Source organism: Macaca thibetana, chromosome 19 (assembly GCF_024542745.1).
Source record: "Macaca thibetana thibetana isolate TM-01 chromosome 19, ASM2454274v1, whole genome shotgun sequence".
NCBI classification, from domain to species: domain Eukaryota; kingdom Metazoa; phylum Chordata; class Mammalia; order Primates; family Cercopithecidae; genus Macaca; species Macaca thibetana.
In genome coordinates, this window is record NC_065596.1 from 10,488,517 (window position 1) to 10,507,846 (window position 19,330).

Genomic DNA, 19,330 nt, shown 5'->3' on the forward strand with positions numbered 1-19,330 from the left:
GATTGACGTCCTTTTAGTCGAACCAGGAGGTCGATTTTACAGCGGCAAACCAATCCCGTCCTCACAAGTCCCACCCCTTTATTCTTAGCCAGCTGCTTCCCTGCGGGAGTGACGGGCCCGGCTGCCTTTGAGGGTTCAGTTTCTTTTGATAGACATTCATACCGATGAATCACATCGCTGGGAAGTCCAGAGGGTGTTGAAAAGCATGCATTGGGACCAATAGTTTATCTGCAAGGCCTGGCGCCGTCCAATCACTTTTCCTGGCGCCGCCAATCACCCGGGGCCCCGCCCCCAGCGCGTGACGTAAGTAGGGTGGGTAGCAACAGTTGCCCCGGTGAGGGAAACGGAGGCGCCATAGCCACGGTAGTCGTGGCGACCAAGCAACCCGGCAACGCGAGTCAACAACAACAACCGCCCGGCCGACCCCCACCCCCACCCCCCCGGCCTGGCCCGGGGACCCCAGCACGTCCAGTCCCCTTCCCAACATCGACTCCGAGACCTCCGAAAAGCCTTTCCGAGAGAGCAGTGGGGAGAAGCGGAGGTAACCGGGGCGGCCCCGGGGTGGCTGGCCGGGCCGAGGCGGGCGGCGGGGCCGGGGCGGTGGATGTCTCTGTAATCACAGTCCGGGGGGAAGGGGCGGGCGGTCAAAATGGCGGCGGCGACTGTCTGGACCGTGGGGGAGGGGGCCGGGGCCCGGCTGGAACGACACCACCCGCCCCCGTCCCCGCGGCCCGGCCCCCGCGAGGGGCGGGCGCTCGCAGGCCGGCGGCTAGTGGAGGTCGGCTGGCCGGGGCGGGGGGCTTTTATATGTCGGGAGGCGCGAAGGGGCGGGCCTGGGGAGGCTGGGCCAATGGGAGCGAGGGAGGGACGAGGCGGGGCCAAGGTGGGTGGGCGGGACCAGCAGGGAAAGTATGGGCGGGGCCCGCTGGGTCTCCCCAACCTCCACCTCCGGAACCAGGTGGGGCAACCACCACCCGGGCCTCCTTCCAGATCCTTAAGCGATTGTCTTCTTCCTTAAGAGCCTTGCAGTTGTCCCCAGGACTCAGAGCTTGGACAAGTGCCTGTCCATCTGAGGCCTCGGTTTTCCATCCTATAAAATGGGGAGAATCATTGACATCGCCCTTTTCCTGCAGTACGGGGACTCCTCATTCCTTCCAGGAATTTCGCTTATGGCTTATCTTTGAACTTTTTCCTTCTATCTACTGTTTCTGAATTTGGTTTGATAAAATAACTGTCAGCTAGTCCTGATTTCAACACTGCAGCCCACTCCTAAACCTGCCACCTTCTCTCTGGGAGGAGTTTCATGGAGGAGCTAGGAATCGATTTGGCTTTAGCGTGGAGGATTTGGTTTGCAGAAATCAAAGTTCATGGCAGGGAGGAGTGATCATGAGGGACTGCTTTAGAGGAACAGAAACCTGAGTGCTTTTCTCTGGGCTGCTGTTTGAGACCTGATGTTTCCTGGTTTGGGGTTGCAGGGGTTTGTTCCTGGTGATGGGACGTTTCTGGGTCCTCCCCACTGAGGTCTCCCCTACTGGGAACGGGGGAGCAAATGGCGCCTGAGGAAATTTCTTAGATTTTTTTAAAGCCGCTTCTCTTGGCCAGACACATGTTTTTGTGTCAAATGAGTGTCAACCGAGTCACATGTCACTGACAAGGTCCCAGCCTCTAGGGCCACGTGGGCAGGAGCGGTCAGAGGAAAGGGGAAGCTATCCATATTTGTGAGAGGAGAATCTTTGCCACTGCTTTTTAGGGTGACAATATCCTGCCAGCTCGGGGAAAAAAAATTTTTTTTTTTAAAGTAGCCAGCCAGGCCAAGTCTCCTTGGGTTATTCTCCGTCTTGCTTTTGAGCTTAGTATCGGTGTGCAAACTGCAGCGGTTTCCTTTTAAATTAGTCAATAAATTCCAAGGAAAAGGATCATTTCAGGCTTTTCCCCAAGAGTTTGAGATTAGTCTGGTGGGGGTTGGCGGGTCCTCACTTCTCCAGGTACTTTTTCTAGCCCAGGCCCTTTTTAGAGGAGGCAGGGACTCTTTGAAAGTTAGGACAGGTGGAGATTAATTTTCAGTAAAACAAACAAGCAAACAAGAAAGCTAGAAATGCCAAGTTGCTAGAAGGATCATCAGCACTTTTGTTTTTTTTTTTTTGGAGACAGAGTCTCGCTCTGTTGCCAGGCTGGAGCGCAGTGGCTTGATCTCGGCTCACTGCAGCCTCTGCCTCCCAGGTTCAAGCGATTCTCCTGCCTCAGCCTCCTGAGTAGCTGGGACTACAGGCGAGCGCCATCATGCCTGGCTAATTTTTGTATTTTTAGTAGAGACGGGGTTTCACCATGTTGGTCAGGATGGTCTTTATCTCTTGACCTCGTGATCCACCCGCCTCAGCCTCCCAAAGTGCTGGGATTACAGGCGTGAGCCACCACGCCCGGCTAGTACTTCTTAGAAAGGCTAACTGAGCAGGCTGGGCGTGGTGGCTCACGCCTGTAATCCCAGCACTTTGGGAGGCCGAGATGGGTGGATCACCTGGAGGTCAGGAGTTTGAGACCAGCCTGGCCAGCATGGTTAAACCCTATCTCTACAAAAAATTAGCCAGGCATGGTGGCACATGCCTGTAATCCTAGCTACTCAGGAGGCTGAGGCACGAGAATTTTTTGAGCCTGGGAGGCGGAAGTTGCAGTGAGCCGAGATCGCGGGCCACTGCACTCCAGTCTGGGCAACAGAGAGTGAGACTCTTGTCACAAAAAGAAAAAGAAAAAGAAAAAGCTAACTGAGCAGAAAGTGATGTTACCAATTATGTGGTCTTGTTGACTGCCTCAGTCACTAGTTCCATTTACAGGTGAAGGGCCTGAGGAGTCATTTGACTAGGAAGAGAACACTAGGTTGGTTTGAAGCAGACTTGAAACAGTCAGCTTTTCTAGCTGTGTGCTCTTAGGCGAGTTACTTAAGTTCTCTGGGCCTCGGTTTTCCCTCCTTTCATCTAGGGGCAGTAGTCCTTGGTAATCCTTTCAATCTCATGTTTCTGTGCTATGGATCCCGGAAAATAATACCTGTGGAATCTCAAATACATAGGAATTGCTGAAACTAACTAAATACAAAGTAATTGCTAACGTAGTTATGTTAACGTTAGCCTCTGCTGTTATGGTGATTGTCACTTCCTGTTCAACCCTCGGAAATACACAGTTGGCTTTTATTTTTATCATTTTGAATCCAGTGAGAGCCCTCGTGGCTTTAAAGGTTGACCCGCGTCTCGCTTGCTGGACTGTGTGGGTCGATGACAGGGAGCCAGGAAGCTGGCTACCAGGAATCCAGTTTGTAGTGGGAAAGTCACTCCCCTTGCTGCTGAATGGCCGTTCTCCGGCTTTAGGAGAGTCACTAGAAAGAAAAATCCTGGCCAGGTACAGTGTCTCAATTTGGGTGCTCACTCCCCTAGTACTTTGGGAGGCCAAAGCGGGTGGATCACTTGAGGTAAAGAGTTCGAGACCAGCCTCGCCAACATGATGAAACCCTAGCTCTACTAAAAATACAAAAAGTAGCCGGGCATGGTAGCACATGACTGCAGTCCCAGCTACTTAGGAGGCTGAGGCAGGAGAATCCCTCGAACCGGGGAGACGGAAGTTGCAGTGAGCCAAGACCGTGCCACTGCACTCAAGCCTGGGTGACAGAGCAAGACTCTGTCTCAAAACAAACAAACAAAATGCTACTTGGGCTCAGGCCTAGACTCAGTCCCAAGCCTTCCAGGAGGCAGCTGGGTGAGTGGGGATGTGGACATTGTGGGAAAGGTGGGGAGCTGGAAATGGTGTCTCTGGAGCTGAGGTCCTCACCCTTCTCCTCTGTCATGTACCTGAGCATCTCGGGGAAGGGGATGGTCAGGCTGCCCCTCCCAGAGATGCTGCCTTCGATAGCAGCTGCGCAGGACGTGGTCTTCCTAGGCTAGAGAGACTCCCACGTACTCCCCAGGCCTGTTCTGGACCAGAAGGCATTGCCTGGCTCTGTCGCACAAGCCGGTTACTGGCAGGAGGAAGTAACTTTCTCACAAGGTCTCAGCAGCCGGTAGACTGGAACCTGCCTTTGCTGCTCACTAGCAGTGTGTTTTAGTGCATCGTTTATGCTGCCTGGACAGTAAGAGTCGAAACCCCCCCATGTGCCTGCTAGTTTTCTTTTCTTTTTTTTTTTTTTGAGACAGAGTCCTGCTCTGTCGCCCAGGATGGAGTGCAGTGGCATGATCTCAGCTCACCACAACCTCCACCTCCCGGGTTCAAGCAATTCTCCTGCCTCAGCCCCCCAAGTAGCTGGGAATACAGATGCCCGCCACCATGCCCAGCTAATTTTTGTTTTGTTTTGGTATGGTTTTTTTGAGACGGAATTTCTCTCTTGTTGCCCAGGCTGGAGTGCAATGGCGTGATTGCATTGCAACCTCCGCCTCACAGGTTCAAGAGATTCTCCTGCCTCAGCCTCCCAAGTAGCTGGGATTACAGGTGCCTGCCACCATGCCCAGCTAATTTTTGTATTTTTAGTACAGACAGGGTTTCACCATGTTGGCCAGGCTGGTCTTGAACTCCTGACCTCAGGTGATCCACCCGCTTTGGCCTCCCAAAGTGCTGGAACTACAGGTGTGAGCCACCGCAGCAGCCTAATTTCTGTATTTTTAGTAGAGACAGGGTTTCACCAGGTTGGCCAGGTTAGACTTGAATTCTGACTTCAGGTGATCTGCCTGCCTCGGCCTCCCAAAATGTTGGGATTACAGGTGTGAGCCACTGCTCCCAGCCTTGTCTGTCAGTTTTCTAGGAGCTGAGACAGAGTGAGGGGCAAGGCCCACCAGGTCTCTGCCGTTGGGGAACTTACCTTTCCAGTCATGGAGGGAAGAGGAACTAGGAGGAACTAAATAAATCCAGCCAGACGCAGTGGCTCATGCCTGTAATCCCAGCACTTTGGGAGGCTGAGACACGAGGATCACTTAAGCTCAGGAGTTTGAGACCAGCCTGGGCAACATAGCGAGACCCCGTTTCTTAAAAAGATTAAAAACTTAGCCAGGTGTCATGGCACAGGCCTGTGGTCCCATATACTCTGGAGGCTGAGGCCAGAGGATCACTTGTGACCGGGAATTCAAGGTTACAGTGAGCTGTGATTGTGCCACTGCACTCCAACCTGGGCAACAGAGCAAGACCCTGTCTCTAAAAAACGAAAAAGAAAGAAAATAAACTCAACAGGGAAACACAGTGTCAGTAAGCAAATAAAATAGTACTATGTGCTTTAGACCCAAGGAAATGTGTATGAACTGAGACCTGAATAAGGAGGAGAAGCCAGCCGTGAAGGTGGCGGTGGGGACAGCATGCCAGGTGGGAGAAAGAGGTGGGGCCGAGGCCGTGAGGCAGGAATGGATCTGCAGCATTCTTTTTTTTTTTTTTTTTTTTTTTTTGCAGAGAGGCTCACTGTAACCTCTGCCTCCTGGGTTCAAGCAATTCTTCTACCTCGGCCTCCTGCTTTTTAAAATTTTTTTGTCGAGATGGAGTCTCAGCTATGCTGCTAAGACTGGTCTCAAACTTCTGGGCTCAAGCAATCTTCCTGCCCTGGGCTCTCAAAGTGCTGAGATGACAGGCGTGAGCCGCCATGCCTGTCCAGGATATATTTTAAAGTGACGGGGTCTTGTTCTGTTGCCCAGACTGGAGTGCGGTGGTGTGATCATAGCTCACTGAAGCCTGGAACTCCTAGGCTCAAATGATTCTCCCACCCTAGCCTCCCAAGCAGCGGGGACTTCAGGTGAGGGGTACTATGCCTAAGTGATTTTTGCAGTTTTTTATAGAGATAAGGCATCACTTCGTTGCTTAGGCTGGTCTTGAACTCCTGGGCTCAAGTGATCCTCCAATCTTGGCCTCCCAAAGTGGTGGGATTATAGATGTGAGCACTGTGCCCAGTCATTAGGAGATGTGTGTGTGTGTGTGTGTGTGTTGTGTGTGTGTGTATTTGTTTGCATGCAGTGGCACAATCTCATCTCACTGCAACCTCTGCCCCACCAGATGCAAGCAATCCTCCTGCCTAAGCCTCCTGAGTAGCTGGGATTACAGCCACACACCACCATGCCCAGCTAATTTTTGTATTTTTAGTAGAGACGGGGTTTCCCCATGTTGGCTAGACTGGCTTCAAACTCCTGACCTCAAATGATCCACCCACCTCGGCCTTCCAAAGTACTGGGATCACAGGCATGAGCCACCACACCCGGCCTCTAGGATATATTTTGGAGGAGTAATTGACAAATCTTCTAAATGAATTGAATATAAAGGATGAGAGAAACACACATCATCCCATTTAATTTTACCATTCTTCTGCAAGTTCATTATTGAAGCCATTCTACAGATGAAGAGAGTGAGTTTTCTTTCTATGTCTTTGGGAGGGCCTTGCTGAATATGTAAACCATTTAATTAGAGAATCTGGCATTCAAAACAGGGGTCAGACCAGGCGCTGTGGCTCATGCCTGTAATCCCAGCACTGTGGGAGGCCAAGGTGGGAGGATCACCTGAGGTCAGGAGTTCAAGACCAGCCTGGCCAACATGGTGAAACCCCATCTGTACTAAAAATACAAAAGCTAGCCAGGTATGGTGGCGGGCATCTGTAATCCCAGTTCCTCAGGAGGCTGAGGCAGGAGAATCGCTTGAACCTGGGAGGCAGAGGTTGCAGTAAGCAGAGACTGTGCCATTGCACTCCAGCCTGGGCAACAAGAGCGAAACTTTGCCTCAAAAAAAAAAAAAAAAAAACCAACACAGGGGTCAACAAACTATGGCCTGCTGCCTATTTTTGTTTGGCTGGTGAGTGAAGAATGATTTTTATATTTTAAAATTATTGGAAATATCAAAACTGGAATTATATTTCATGATATGTGAAAATTACATGAAGTTAAAATCTCAGTGTCTAGAAATAAAGTTTTATTCGCACACAGCCTGCTCATTTGTTTACCTATTGTGCATGGCCACTTTCACATTACAGTGGCAGAGTTGAACAACTGCTGCAAAGACTAGCCACAAAACTGAAAATGTTTACTGCTTGGCCCTTTACAGAACTTTGCCAAGCCCTCATTTAAAGTAATAGATTTAAACAGTCTCCATAAACAGCTGCTGGCTTTGAAGATAGGTGCAGCCACTAGTGCTTTTCTTGGCAGATTCATTGCCAAAGAACAGTTTGTTCAGTAATGCCCTCGTTTTATGTACCAGGCTCCATAAAGAAAGGGTTCTCATGCTCAAATATATGGACAATACCTCATGCTATGTATGTGATTTATTTCTCTCTAGGGAACAAACCTGCATAATTGCTTAATATAGGCTCCTTAAAAGGTAGAAAAGGGCTCTTTGGTCAAATAATTGTAGGAAAAAGATTGACAATCACAGTGCTGAGAAGGCCTCCAATAGAGAAGTTGGTTTGGTTGTTCCTTGATCTCCCACCTCCTCCTTTTGAGCTTAGCCTTTTAGAAATTTTTTTTTTTTTTTTTTTTTTTTTTTTTGAGACGGAGTCTCGCTCTGTCGCCCAGGCTGGAGTGCAGTGGCGTGATCTCGGCTCACTGCAAGCTCCGCCTCCTGGGTTTACGCCATTCTCCTGCCTCAGCCTCCTGAGTAGCTGGGACTACAGGCGCCCGCCACTGCGCCCGGCTAATTTTTTGTATTTTTAGTAGAGACGGGGTTTCACCGTGGTCTCGATCTCCTGACCTTGTGATCCGCCCGCCTCGGCCTCCCAAAGTGCTGGGATTACAGGCGTGAGCCACCGCGCCCGGCCGCCTTTTAGAAATTAATCACCTCCTCTTCTTGCCCCTGAGTGGCAGGGATGAGGCTCATGGGCTTTGTCCCTAGGAGGAGAAAGAGCCAGTAAGTGAGGAGCTTTTAAAGCCCTTTCTTTGTGGGAGGGGCCACAAGGGGCCAGCTCTCTTAGGGCTGAGAAAGCCAAGGCCAGCATTTCTCAGAGTGCTGTCAGGACTGGCTGCCTCAGAATCATCTAAGGGACTAGCTGAAACAGACTCTGGGGCCATTTCAGACTCACTGGGCAGCAGAGCCCAGGAATCTGCATGATATTGCCAATGAAAGCTTAGGTTGGATTTCCTCTTGGTGTCCCCTCCCAAGAGCTTGAAGATCCTCTCTCCTTCCTCCTCTATCCCAACCTGGCTTGGATATTTGTTGAATGAATAATAACACCTGCCACTTATCAGTGTTTATTGGGTGCTGAGCTGATCTCACTGGATCTTTGTTTTTTTTTTTCTTGAAACAGAGTCTTGCTCTGTCACCCAGTCACCCAGGCTGGATTGCAGTGGTGTGATCTCTGCTCACTGCACCCTCTGCCTCCCGGGTTCAAGTGATTCTCCTGCCTCAGCCTCCTGAATAGCTGGGACTACAGGCACAAGCCACCATACCTGGCCAATTTTTGTATTTTTAGTAGAGATGGGTTTTCGCCATGTTGGCCAGGCTGGTCTCAAACTCCTGACCTCAGGTGATCCACCTGCCTCGGCCTCCCAAAGTGCTGGGATTATAGGTGTGAGCCACCGCACCCGGCCTGATCTCATTGGATCTTTGTAGGAATTTGATGAATTGGGTGTTCTCGTTATCCCCAGGTGACAGGCAAACTGAGGCCCAGAAGAAGGTTGGTAATATGTTCATGAGTTAAGACACAGCGCCAGGGTTCATGTGGGTGAGGGTCTGACACCAGGCAGATGAAGAGTCATTGGCTACAGTGACTTGAGTACCCGAGCTGGGCCAGATTTGGACCCGGTGGTGTGAGGAACCTCCTCCCGTCTAACTCTGGCAGAAGGAGTTTGGGGAGGGCAGGGACTGGAGGAAGATGGTCTTCGCCCTGTTCAAGGCAGGCAGTAGCCTTTTCTCTCTCACGGTGGGCAAGGTTCCCTGCTGCCCGAGTCCCTGGGCCTCGGAGCACTAAGGCTGGCCACCTGCTAGGTGGGAAGGCCCCAAACGGCTTCACATCCTGCCTGCCTCCACTCCTCCTACCAGAGTGACCTCACCTGGCAGGAAGCGTGGCCCCAGGGCCCTGTCAGCTCAGTTCCCGCCAGCCAGGAGGGTCCTGGGGTCCCTTCCCAGCCTGCCACAAGCCCGGAGGGCACACCCAAGAGGCGAGTGTAAGATCCTGTTTCCTTCATCCTCAGCAGCCCAAAGCTCTGGACGCTGGAAGGGAGGCAGGGCCAGGAGGTACTTTCATCTTTCCTGGAACTGTGTTAAAGGGCCCTGGGCAGTGAAGGGAGCCAGAGCCATTTCCTGCGTGCTTATAGCATGCCAGATGCCTGGCCACGCGCTGCCCACAGGATCAGGTGGAACTCCTCAGAGGCCCCGCCTTTTAGGGCCAGCCGTCCTCCCATTTCACAGGTGGAGCCGTAGAGACTCCCCTCAAAAGTCACACAGCTAGGAGGAAGCCAAGTTCAAATCATGGCACATCCATCCCTGTCCAGGGCTTCTCACCTGCCTTGCCCCACTGCTAACTCCGACACCTCTTGAGTTTGGCATCCAAGGGCAGAACCTGGAACCCAGGGGGAGGGAGGCACAGAGAGGCGTGAAGGATGGGAACCACTGCACTGCCCGGCCTCCTGTGGGCTGCTCGGGCTGACTTCCCCCTCGCCAGTTCTGCTGCCCTTAACTGCGGCCTTTGGAAGGGGGTGTAACCTCTGCAGGTGACGCTTGGGTCTCCCTGTTGGAAGAACTGGCAAGATGCCATGTACTGACTTTAAGAAACAAATGAAGATTGGGTGTAGTGGCTCATGCCTGTAATCCCAGCACTTTGGGAGGCCAAGGCAGGTGGATTACTTGAGGTCAGGAGTTCGAGACCTGCCCAGCCAACATGGTGAAACCCTGTCTCCACTAAAAACACAAAAATTAGCCGGGTGTGGTGGCAGGTGCCTGTAGTCCCAGCTACTCGGGAGGCTGAGGCAGGAGAATCGCTTGAACCTGTGGGGGCAGAGGTTGCAGTGAGCCGAGATCGCACCACTGTACTCCAGCCTGGATGACAGTGATACTCCGTCTCAAAAAAAAAAAGCAAATGAGCCCTGTGCCTGGCATCCTGAGTGGGGATGGAGGCTGACATATGTATCTGGGGGTCAGAAAGACCTGCGTTCAATTCCCCCGTCACCAGTTGCTCAAGGCTTTCAGCAGCCTACCCCTCAGCCTCGCTCAACTTGTCTGTAAAATGGGCATGATGGTGCCTCCCTCACACGGCTGCTGGGAGGAGGTGACCTCAGTGGAGGGTTCTGGGGGCTCCTGGTCAACCAACAACAGTTGTTGTTTTTTACCTCCTCCTTCCTTTGAGGGTCACCCTACAGCTGGAGGGCCACCTGGGATCATCGTGACACACAGGTGCTGAGTGTTAGTGCAGAAGAGGCTCTGGTCCAGTTGCCAGCCAGGATGCAGTACTGCCCGGTGTCACAGCCAGCTGCAGGCAGGGCTCTCAGACCCAAATGCCTTCCGGGGCCAGGCAGGAGCCACAAAAGCATGGAGCTGGAGCCTTTCCTCTTAACCACTCATGCCTCTGTCCCATTGTCTCTCAAATGCTTCGGAGCTGGGGATAGGGCTCATAAGTACAAGGGTCCCCACACCATCTGCCGATCCCCTGCTGCAGCAGGGCTGAGACGGAGGGAGGCCATGCCCAGCCCAGCACCTAGGAGAGGGACACGCCCTTTAGCAGCCAGGCCCGCCCTGTTCTTTCCTTTTGTTTTGTTTTGCTCTGAGACAGGGTGTTGCTCTGTCACTGAGGCTGGAGTGCAGTGGAGCAATCTCACAATCTCAGCTCACTGCAACTTCCACGTCCCAGGTTCAAGCGATTCTCCCACCTCAGCCTCCTGAGTAGCTGGGATTACAGGCGCGCACCACTACTCCCGTTTAATTTTTTTTTTTTTTTTTTTGAGACAGAGTGTCACTCTGTTGCCCAGGCTGGAGTGCAGTGACAAGATCTCAGCTCATTGCAACTTCTGCCTCCCAGTTTCAAGCGATTCTCCTGCCTCAGCCTCCTAAGTAGCTGGGATTACAGGCACGTGCCATCATACCCAGCTGATTTTTGTATTTTTAGTAGAGACGGGGTTTCACCATGTTGACCAGGCTGGTCTTGAACGCCTGACTTCAGGTGATACAGCCGCCCCGGCCTTCCAAAGTGTTGGGATTACAGACGTGAGCCACCGAGCTCGGCCAAGGCCAGCCCTGTTCTGAGGTCAGCCACAGCTGCCAGGTTCTCAGTGCAGCCTGGGCCTGCTCCCAGCCCCGTCGCCCCTGGCCACAGAAGGGTACTGTCCCACTGATGAGCTTACATCTGGTGTCAAGACCCATAACTGCCCCCGGGCACAGGGCCCAAAAAGCCCCTGTGGCCTCATGCAGCTCACAGCTTTTTGGACTCAAAACACCTTCCCACTGGGAATGATGATCAGAATCCCAAGTCCAGATGGCAGGCACGCAGGGAACTGGCACGGGTCCCCGGAGACAGCTTTCCCCATGACTCTGCTTCCCGGCAATAAACTGATGAGTCAGGAGTGCAGAACACCAGAGTTCAAACGCAGCCCTGCCACTTCCCGGCTGTGTGGCCTGGGGCAAGCACCTTAACCTCTCTGAGCCTCAGCTCCCTATCTAGCAGACAGAACCCAAACCCGGACATGGTTGTTGGAAAGTTTAAAATGAAATAGGCCGGGCGTGGTGGTTCACACCTAGAATCCCAGCACTTTTTGGGAGGCTAAGGCAGGAGAATCGCTTGAGCCCAGGGGTTCAAGACCAGTCTGTGCATGGTAATGAAACTCCTGTCTCTGAAAAAAATAATTATATGTATATATCTCTCTATGTGTATATAAATATACATATAAATATGTAGATATACAAATATACATATACACATAATGTATATATGTATAGATATTTACATTACATATATAATATAATATACATATATACACACATATGCATATTTCAATATACGCATACTATATACACACATATATGTATATTTATATATGTATATGTATGTTTCAACATATAAATAAAAATATGTATATACACACACACACACACACATATATATATATTTAGACAGAGTCTTGCTGTGTTACCCAGGCTGGAGTGCAGTGGTGCAATCTTGGCTCATTGCAACCTCCGCCTCCCAGGTTCAAGTGATTCTCCTGCCTCAGCCTCCGGAGTAGCTGAGACTACAGGTATGCACCACTACGCCCGGCTAAATTTTGTATTTTTAGTAGAGATGCGGTTTCACCATGTTGGCCAGGCTGGTCTCAAACTCCTGACCTCAAGCGATCTGCTTGCCTCAGCCTCCCAAAGTGCTGGAATTACGTGTGTGAGCCACTGTGCCTGGCCTAATATATATTTTATTTTATTATTTTATTTTATTTTTTTGAGACAGTCTCACTCTGCTGCTCAGGCTGGAGTGCAGTGGTGTGATCTTGGCTCACTGCAAGCTCCGCCTCCTGGGTTCATGCCATTCTCCTGCCTCAGCCTCCCGAGTAGCTGGGACTACAGGCGCCCGCCACCATGCCCGGCTAATTTTTTGTATTTTTAGTAGAGATGGGGTTTTACCGTGTTCGCCAGGATGGTCTGGATCTCCTGACGCCCACCTCGGCCTCCCAAAGTGCTGGGATTACAGGCGTGAGCCACTGCGCCCGGCCTAATGTATATTTTTAAAAGGTGAACTAACATAGGGAAAGTGCCCAGCCCCATGCCTGGCCTGCAGAAGCCCTCAGGAAGTACCCACTTGGGGTCCTCAGCTAAGGAGATGGAGGCAAGGCAGGGGGCAGCCCCTGGCATTTGAGACTGAACCAGTGAGAACTGTACCATTTTTCTCTGGGTGAGGGCACAGAGCAACCACACGGGCCCAAGTTCCCCCGCAGTGTGGGGAAATGTGATCCTACATGGATGTGGGGGTCTCTGGGTACCAGGGACTGGGAAGGCAGGAGTCCTGGCTTGGGGTGAGTCGGGGGTGCGGAGTGGGGATCCAGCCCTGGTTTACAGCCGGTCCCCCTGCAGTGACGGGTTGGATATTTCTGGCCACCAGCCTGGGGATTTAATTAAGTTAGTGATGAACCCAAGCACATCTCCAGGGAGCCCAGAGCTGTCCCTGCTTTCTCTGCCTGTGGATTAATTCCTGTTTTTCCTTCTTTTGTTTTGTTTTGTTTTTCTCTCCCCCCTCCCCGTCTTTCTTCCCAAGGAATAAAAAAAAAAAAAAAGCCTTATTTATTATCATTTTCCCCACCGTTGGCATGGCAACACAGGCGTATACTGAGCTACAGGCAGCCCCGCCACCATCCCAGCCGCCACAGGCCCCGCCACAAGCCCAGCCTCAGCCGCCACCGCCACCACCCCCAGCGGCACCCCAGCCCCCACAGCCGCCCACCGCTGCTGCCACCCCTCAGCCCCAATATGTCACCGAGCTGCAGAGCCCCCAACCCCAGGCACAGCCACCGGGCAGCCAGAAGCAGTACGTGACAGAGCTCCCGGCTGTACCCGCACCCTCACAGCCGACTGGTGCACCCACCCCGTCGCCTGCACCCCAGCAGTACATCGTGGTCACTGTCTCTGGTAAGTGCTGCGCGCTCGTGTGTCCCGAAAACTCCTCTCAGAGTTGTTCAGGTAGCCTAGCCCCCAGGTGTGAAGGCACAGGGCTGCTATGCCCCCCAAGGTTTCTGGATGGGACTTGGGGCATCACTAGGGCAGGGGTGCTCAAGCCATACAAGGAGGCCTCTGTCCCCCCAAACTCCTTCCCAGCAGAGCAGATCTTAGAGCTTCTGTTTTTGGTTTTATTTTGTTTTTTGAGACAGAGTCTCATTCTGTTGCCCAGGCTGGAGTGCAGTGGTGCAATCACAGTTCACTGCAGCCTCCACCTTCCAGGCTCAAGCAATCCTCCCACCTCAGCCTCCCAAGTAGCTGAGACACAGGTGCCCACCACCATGCCTGGATAATTTTTTAAATTTTTTGTAGTGATGGGGTCTCCCCATGTCGCTCAGGCAGGTCTGAAACTCCTGGCCTCAAATGATCCTCCCACCTCAGTCTCCTGAGTTGCTGGGACTACAGGTGTGCAGCTGTGCCCAGCTAACGTTTTTTTTTGTTTTGTTTTGTTTTGTTTTTGTGTTTTTTGTAGAGATGAGGTCTTGCCATATTGCCTAGGCTGGTCTCAAACTCCTGGGCTCAAGCGATCCTCCTGCCACAGCCTCCCAAAATGCTGGGAATACAGGCATGAGCCACCATGCTCAGCCTCTTAGAGCTGCTCTGACCTCTCTTTGCAAGTAAGATGTCCCTGGAAGAAGGGTTTGGGCAGTGGCATCAAAATTTGCATGGACCTGTGGGAGACAGAGGGTGCGGTCCAGGCCTGGCCTGTCTACACACCAGTCTTTTGATCTCCCTGCTCTGGTTTCCTCATTTGTGGTGGAATCATCATAGCTCCTCGCTCTCAGGGGACACATGCGAGGGTCTAATAGCCAGGATGGCCTCGAGTGGGCACTTCAGGGAGGTCAGCTGTGGGGGGCCTGTACATGTCACCTCCCCTTCCTGGAGGAGCCACGCTGTTATTTTGGGCAGGATCCAGGCTCCGGCCCTTTTCTTTGTTTTTGCTTTTCTTTCTCATGACATAGGCTAAGGCACACAGGACCTGCGTTGAGAGCAGGCCATCTTGGACAGACCTGTTGCCCTCTGAGCATTTCCCACAGTAAACGTAGTGATGATGTTTTGGCTTGTTTAGGGTCTGCCTGAGGGCTGGGTGTCTGTCTCGACTGACTCAGTGCTCTGATGGGAATGGCAGCACAGCCTGGGCATTGGGCTAGATTTGTGTGTTTTTTTGGTTTAGAGATGGGGTCTTGCTATGCTGTCCAGACTGACCTCAAACTCTTGGGCTCAAGTGATTCTCCTGCCTCAGCATCGTGGGTAGCTGGGACTACAGGCTCCTGCGACTGTGCCCAGCTGGTGTGTTTTTAATGTGCTCTGTGGAGGACGGAGGCCTCAGTGGGAGCCTGGATCACAGCTCGCTCTGGTCCTTCTCAGAATGGGAATGGAAGGGGTGAGACCATCAGGGCATCCTGAGGGGCTATGGAAGGGGTGGGTGAAGATGTGATTGGGGACCATAAGGTCATAAAGAGTCATCAAAATATGTAGCAATTCGCCAAGTGCAGTGGCACACGTCTGTAATCCCAGCACTTTGGGAGGCCGAGATGGGCGGATCACTTGAGGTCAGGAGTTCGAGACCCGCCTGGCCAACATGGTGAAACCCCGTCTCTACTAAAATATAAAAATTAGCTGGGTGTGGTGGCACGAGCCTGTAATCCCAGCTACTCAGGAGGCTGAGGCAGGAAAAATCACTTAAACCCGGGAGGCAGAGATTGCAGTGAGCTGAGATTGCGCCACTGCACTCCAGCCTGGGTGATGGAGCGAGAATCCATCTAAAAAAAAAAAAAAAATAACGAAAAGTGTAGCAATTGGCCCCGTCGTGGAACAGAGCAGATGGGGCTGGGACCCTGGGCAGTGTCCCAGAGGCTTCTGGCAGTGTCCACATGAGAGGTCCAGGGCCTCTGGGAGAGGTTTGGGATGGGGACATGCAGGGACTCAGGGCAGTGATTCTTTACTGTATGGACGGAGTGGAGATGTCCACATGAGCGCCACACTTAGTGCCCTCCTGCCTGTGTAGACACAGCCCTGCCCTGGTTGAGGTCGGGCTGCGGACTGGTGAGCCTCTGGTGGGTCTCAGCGCTGCTCAGAAATCCTGCAACATTTCCTTAACAGTGAACTTCATGCTCCAAGAAACCCATTCTTCCTCTACCCCGCCTTCACCTCCATCACCTCTGTCTCATATTATGCTTCTGGTTCCTGACCCTGCAGGCAACATTACTGGGGACAGAGTACCATCAGGCAACCACAGGGACCCCTTCTCCCGCCCAACTCCTGGGGTGCATCTGCACCCACCACCTCTGCCTTCTCCTTGGATGAAGCAGCATCGCCCATATCCAGGACACGCTTCTGCCATTGCTCCTTCTAGTCCCTTCCGCATGACTTAATCCCCCTCTTGCAGATCTTCCGATCCACCCATCAAGGTGGAAGAGCACCCATTTTGCTTATTTTTTATGTATTTATTTTTTGAGACAGGGTCTTGCTCTGTCGCCCAGGCTGGAGTGCAGTGGTGCAATCATGGCTCACTGTAACCTCCAACTCCTGGGCTCAGTGATACTCTCACCTTAGCCTCCCAAGTAGCTGGGACTATAGGCAATTTTTTTTTTTTTTGTGAAACAAAGTCTCGCTCTGTCACCCAGGCTGGAGTACAGTGGCGCGATCTCAGCTCACTGCAAGCTCTGCCTCCCGGGTTCACGCCATTCTCCTGCCTCAGCCTCCCAAGTAGCTGGGACTACAGGCGCCCGCCACCAGGCCCAGCTAATTTTTTGTATTTTTAGCAGAGACGGGGTTTCACTGTGTTAGCCAGGATGGTCTCGATCTCCTGACCTCGTGATCCGCCCGCCTCGGCCTCCCAAAGTGCTGGGATTACAGACATGAGCCACCACGCCCAGCCTAATCTTTTAATTTTTTTGTAGCAACAGTCTCACTATGTTGCCCAGGCTGGTCTTGAACTCCTGGCCTCAAACAATCCTCCCACTTCAGCCTCCCAAAGTGCTGGAATTACAAGTGTGAGCCACCACGCCCAGCCAAGCCCCCATTTTATCCAGGAACCTCCAGCTCCTGGACCCCCTGCCGCTGGCCCCCTTTTCCCCAAAGATCCCCTCCTGTGAGGCCTCCAGGAGCCCTCTGCCCTGGTCTCCGCCCACCCCCCTGCAGCCCCTCCGTGGTCCCCTCTGCTGCTTCTCCTCATCTCCCTGACCTTGTCGGCAAAGGAGGGAGAGCCCCAGACTCAGGCCTGGGAACCTCTCTTAGCTCCTGTAGTTCTCCTTTCATAATGGCCTCATCCTGTGTCCCAGCTCTCAATGCCCACACCGAGGTCTCCAGCCTGGGCTGCAACCCTGAACCCCAGGACCCCACATCTAGCCACTCTTGACTCATCCACTCGGTGTTGAACTCGCTGCAGGCCAGTGCAGCCAAATTGAATTCTGCATTTTTCCCTCTTCAAATCTTCTCTCCTTCAAGACTTTCTTATCCTCCCAGGCCCACGGTCAGTCTTGTTTCTGTCCTACTCCTCCTTGAGTAAGACCTCTTGGCTCCACCTCCTAAACTCTTCCAGAACCCACCTGCCTCTTCCACTTCTACGACCCCAATCCTGGTCCAGCTTCTGCCCTCACAGTCTGACCCCTCCCAGCAGCCAGAGGGAGCTGGTTCACAACTGCCCATTAGGTCCCGTCACATCCTAGCTCGACCCTGATGGCTCCAAGCCAGGTGGTTCCATGGGCCCTCTTTGAGAAACCCCAGCCTAGGCTTTCTCACTCTGGGAGAGCAGGCTCCTTCCCCTGATACCTGACAAAAAAAGGGCTTTAAAAGCTACACACACACACACACACACACTCTCTCTCTCTCTATATATATATATATGTGTGTGTGTGTGTGTGTGTGTGTGTGTGTGTATATATATATATACACATATATAAAAAAATAAGCTGGGCATGGTGGCGGGCACCGTAATCCCAGCTACTTGGGAGGTCGAGGCAGGAGAACTGCTTGAACCTGGGAGGTGGAGGTTGCAGTGAGCCAAGATTGTGCCATTGCACTCCAGCCTGGGCAACAAGAGTGAAACTCCCTCTCAAAAAAAAAAAAACCGCTCCACACACCCTGTGCCCCTACTAGCAAATGCCAAGCCCCTTCAACTCTGGCCTGCCAGCCTCCCAGCCTCGCCCACTTCCACCCATCCCCTCACATACCTGGTCCAGCCCCCCTGGCCTTCCTACAGCTCCACAAACCCGCCAGGCTCAGTCCTGCCTCCTGACTTTTGCACTCGGTACCCTCTGCCAGGAGCACTCCCTGCCCCAGACCCTCTGGGAGCTTGCCTCTTGTCTCCCTCAGGTCTCTGCTCAGACACCACCTTTCTGACTCCCACACCTCCCTGCCCCTGCCCCCACTGCTCACTCTCTGTCTTCTTGTTTGTTTGTTTTTGAGACAAAGTCTCACTGTGTCACCCAGGCTGGATGCAGTGGTGCGATCTCAGTTCACTGCAACCTCTGCCTCCCAGGTTCAAGCGATTCTTCTGCCTCAGCCTCCTGAGTAGCTGGGATTACAGGGGACACCACCACGCCAGGCTAATTTTTGTATTTTTTGGTAGAGATGGCGTTTTGCCATGTTGGCCAGGCTGGTCTCGAACTCCCTACCTCAAGTAATCTGCCCGCCTCGGCCTCCCAAAGTGCTGGGATTACAGGCATGAACCACTGCGGCCCGCTGGTCTTCTTAACACTTATCACCACTTGAAGTTATGATAATGGGAGGGTGGGGGTGCCCACCTGCAGGCAGGGCTCTGTCAGTGCTCAGTCTCTGTGGAATGACTGAGGAGCACCAGCCTGACCCAGAACAGCCTAGAGGAGCACCTAGCATAGCCATCATGTCCTGTCAGCTCCTGCATGGCTGACTGTTTGCAAGAGGCCTCGCATGTCACCAGTGGATGACTCTGCTTGCCCCCCCAGAGTGTCTGATGGGTCCTGATCCACGCCCTAGGTGTGGGTCTTACCTGCTTCAGGGTCCAGGCTCCCTAGAGCCAGGGTCTGGAGTGGGCACACAGCTCCAGGCTCCACCACTCCCCAAGTCCTTCCACTCTTGGCCTTGGCTTCTCCAGCTCTTCCCGCACTCCCCCAGGGAGGCCCTGGTGCTTCAAAGTCAAGACCAAGTCCCTGCACTTTGGGAAGCTGAGGCAGGCAGATCAGCTGAGGTCAGGAGTTCAAGACCAGCCTGGCCAACATGGTGAAACCCCATCTCTAATAAAAATACAAAAATTAGCCTGGCGTGTTGGCGTGTGCCTGTAGTACCAGCTACTGGGGAGGCTGAGGCAGGAGAATCGCTTGAACCTGGGAGGTGGAGGTTGCAGCGAGCTGAGATCGTGCCATTGCATGAACAAGAGCAAGAAGTCAAGAGCAAGGCATGGTCTTTGGGTCAGACAGAGCCAGGCGGGACTCTAAGTAGCTGTGGGGCATGGAGAGGTGACCTCTGTCTCCGCCATCTTGGTAGTGCTCCCAGGAGGGTACTCTGTACCCAGGAGGGCCGGCTGCAGCAACCCTGCTGTCCCCAGAACTCTCTGGGGCTCACTTGGTCAGGTGGTGGCTTAGTCGCCTTTCACAGTGGTCCCAGGGAATTTCATTTCCCTGCCATCTACATTCTGGCAGTTGCCAGCCTGTCCCCAGAAGGGTCACTGGGCAGTGCTTCCTGGATTTGTTCTGAGGAAGAGGAGGTTGGCTTGTGCCCTGCCAGCTGTCCCCTC

At 52.8% G+C, this 19,330-nt stretch overlaps 1 protein-coding gene across 1 annotated transcript in view; it reads left to right on the forward strand.

Moving 5' to 3' along the window:
- The first annotated feature begins 228 nt into the window (after positions 1 to 228).
- Positions 229 to 19,330, forward strand: part of RFX1 (regulatory factor X1) — a 47,002-nt gene continuing 27,900 nt past the window's right edge. The window contains exons 1-2 of the mRNA XM_050769916.1: positions 229 to 541; positions 13,157 to 13,527. Of these exons, the coding sequence (XP_050625873.1) occupies positions 13,209 to 13,527 (319 nt within the window). The 5' untranslated portion in view covers positions 229 to 541; positions 13,157 to 13,208. The remainder of the gene's footprint in view (positions 542 to 13,156; positions 13,528 to 19,330) is intronic.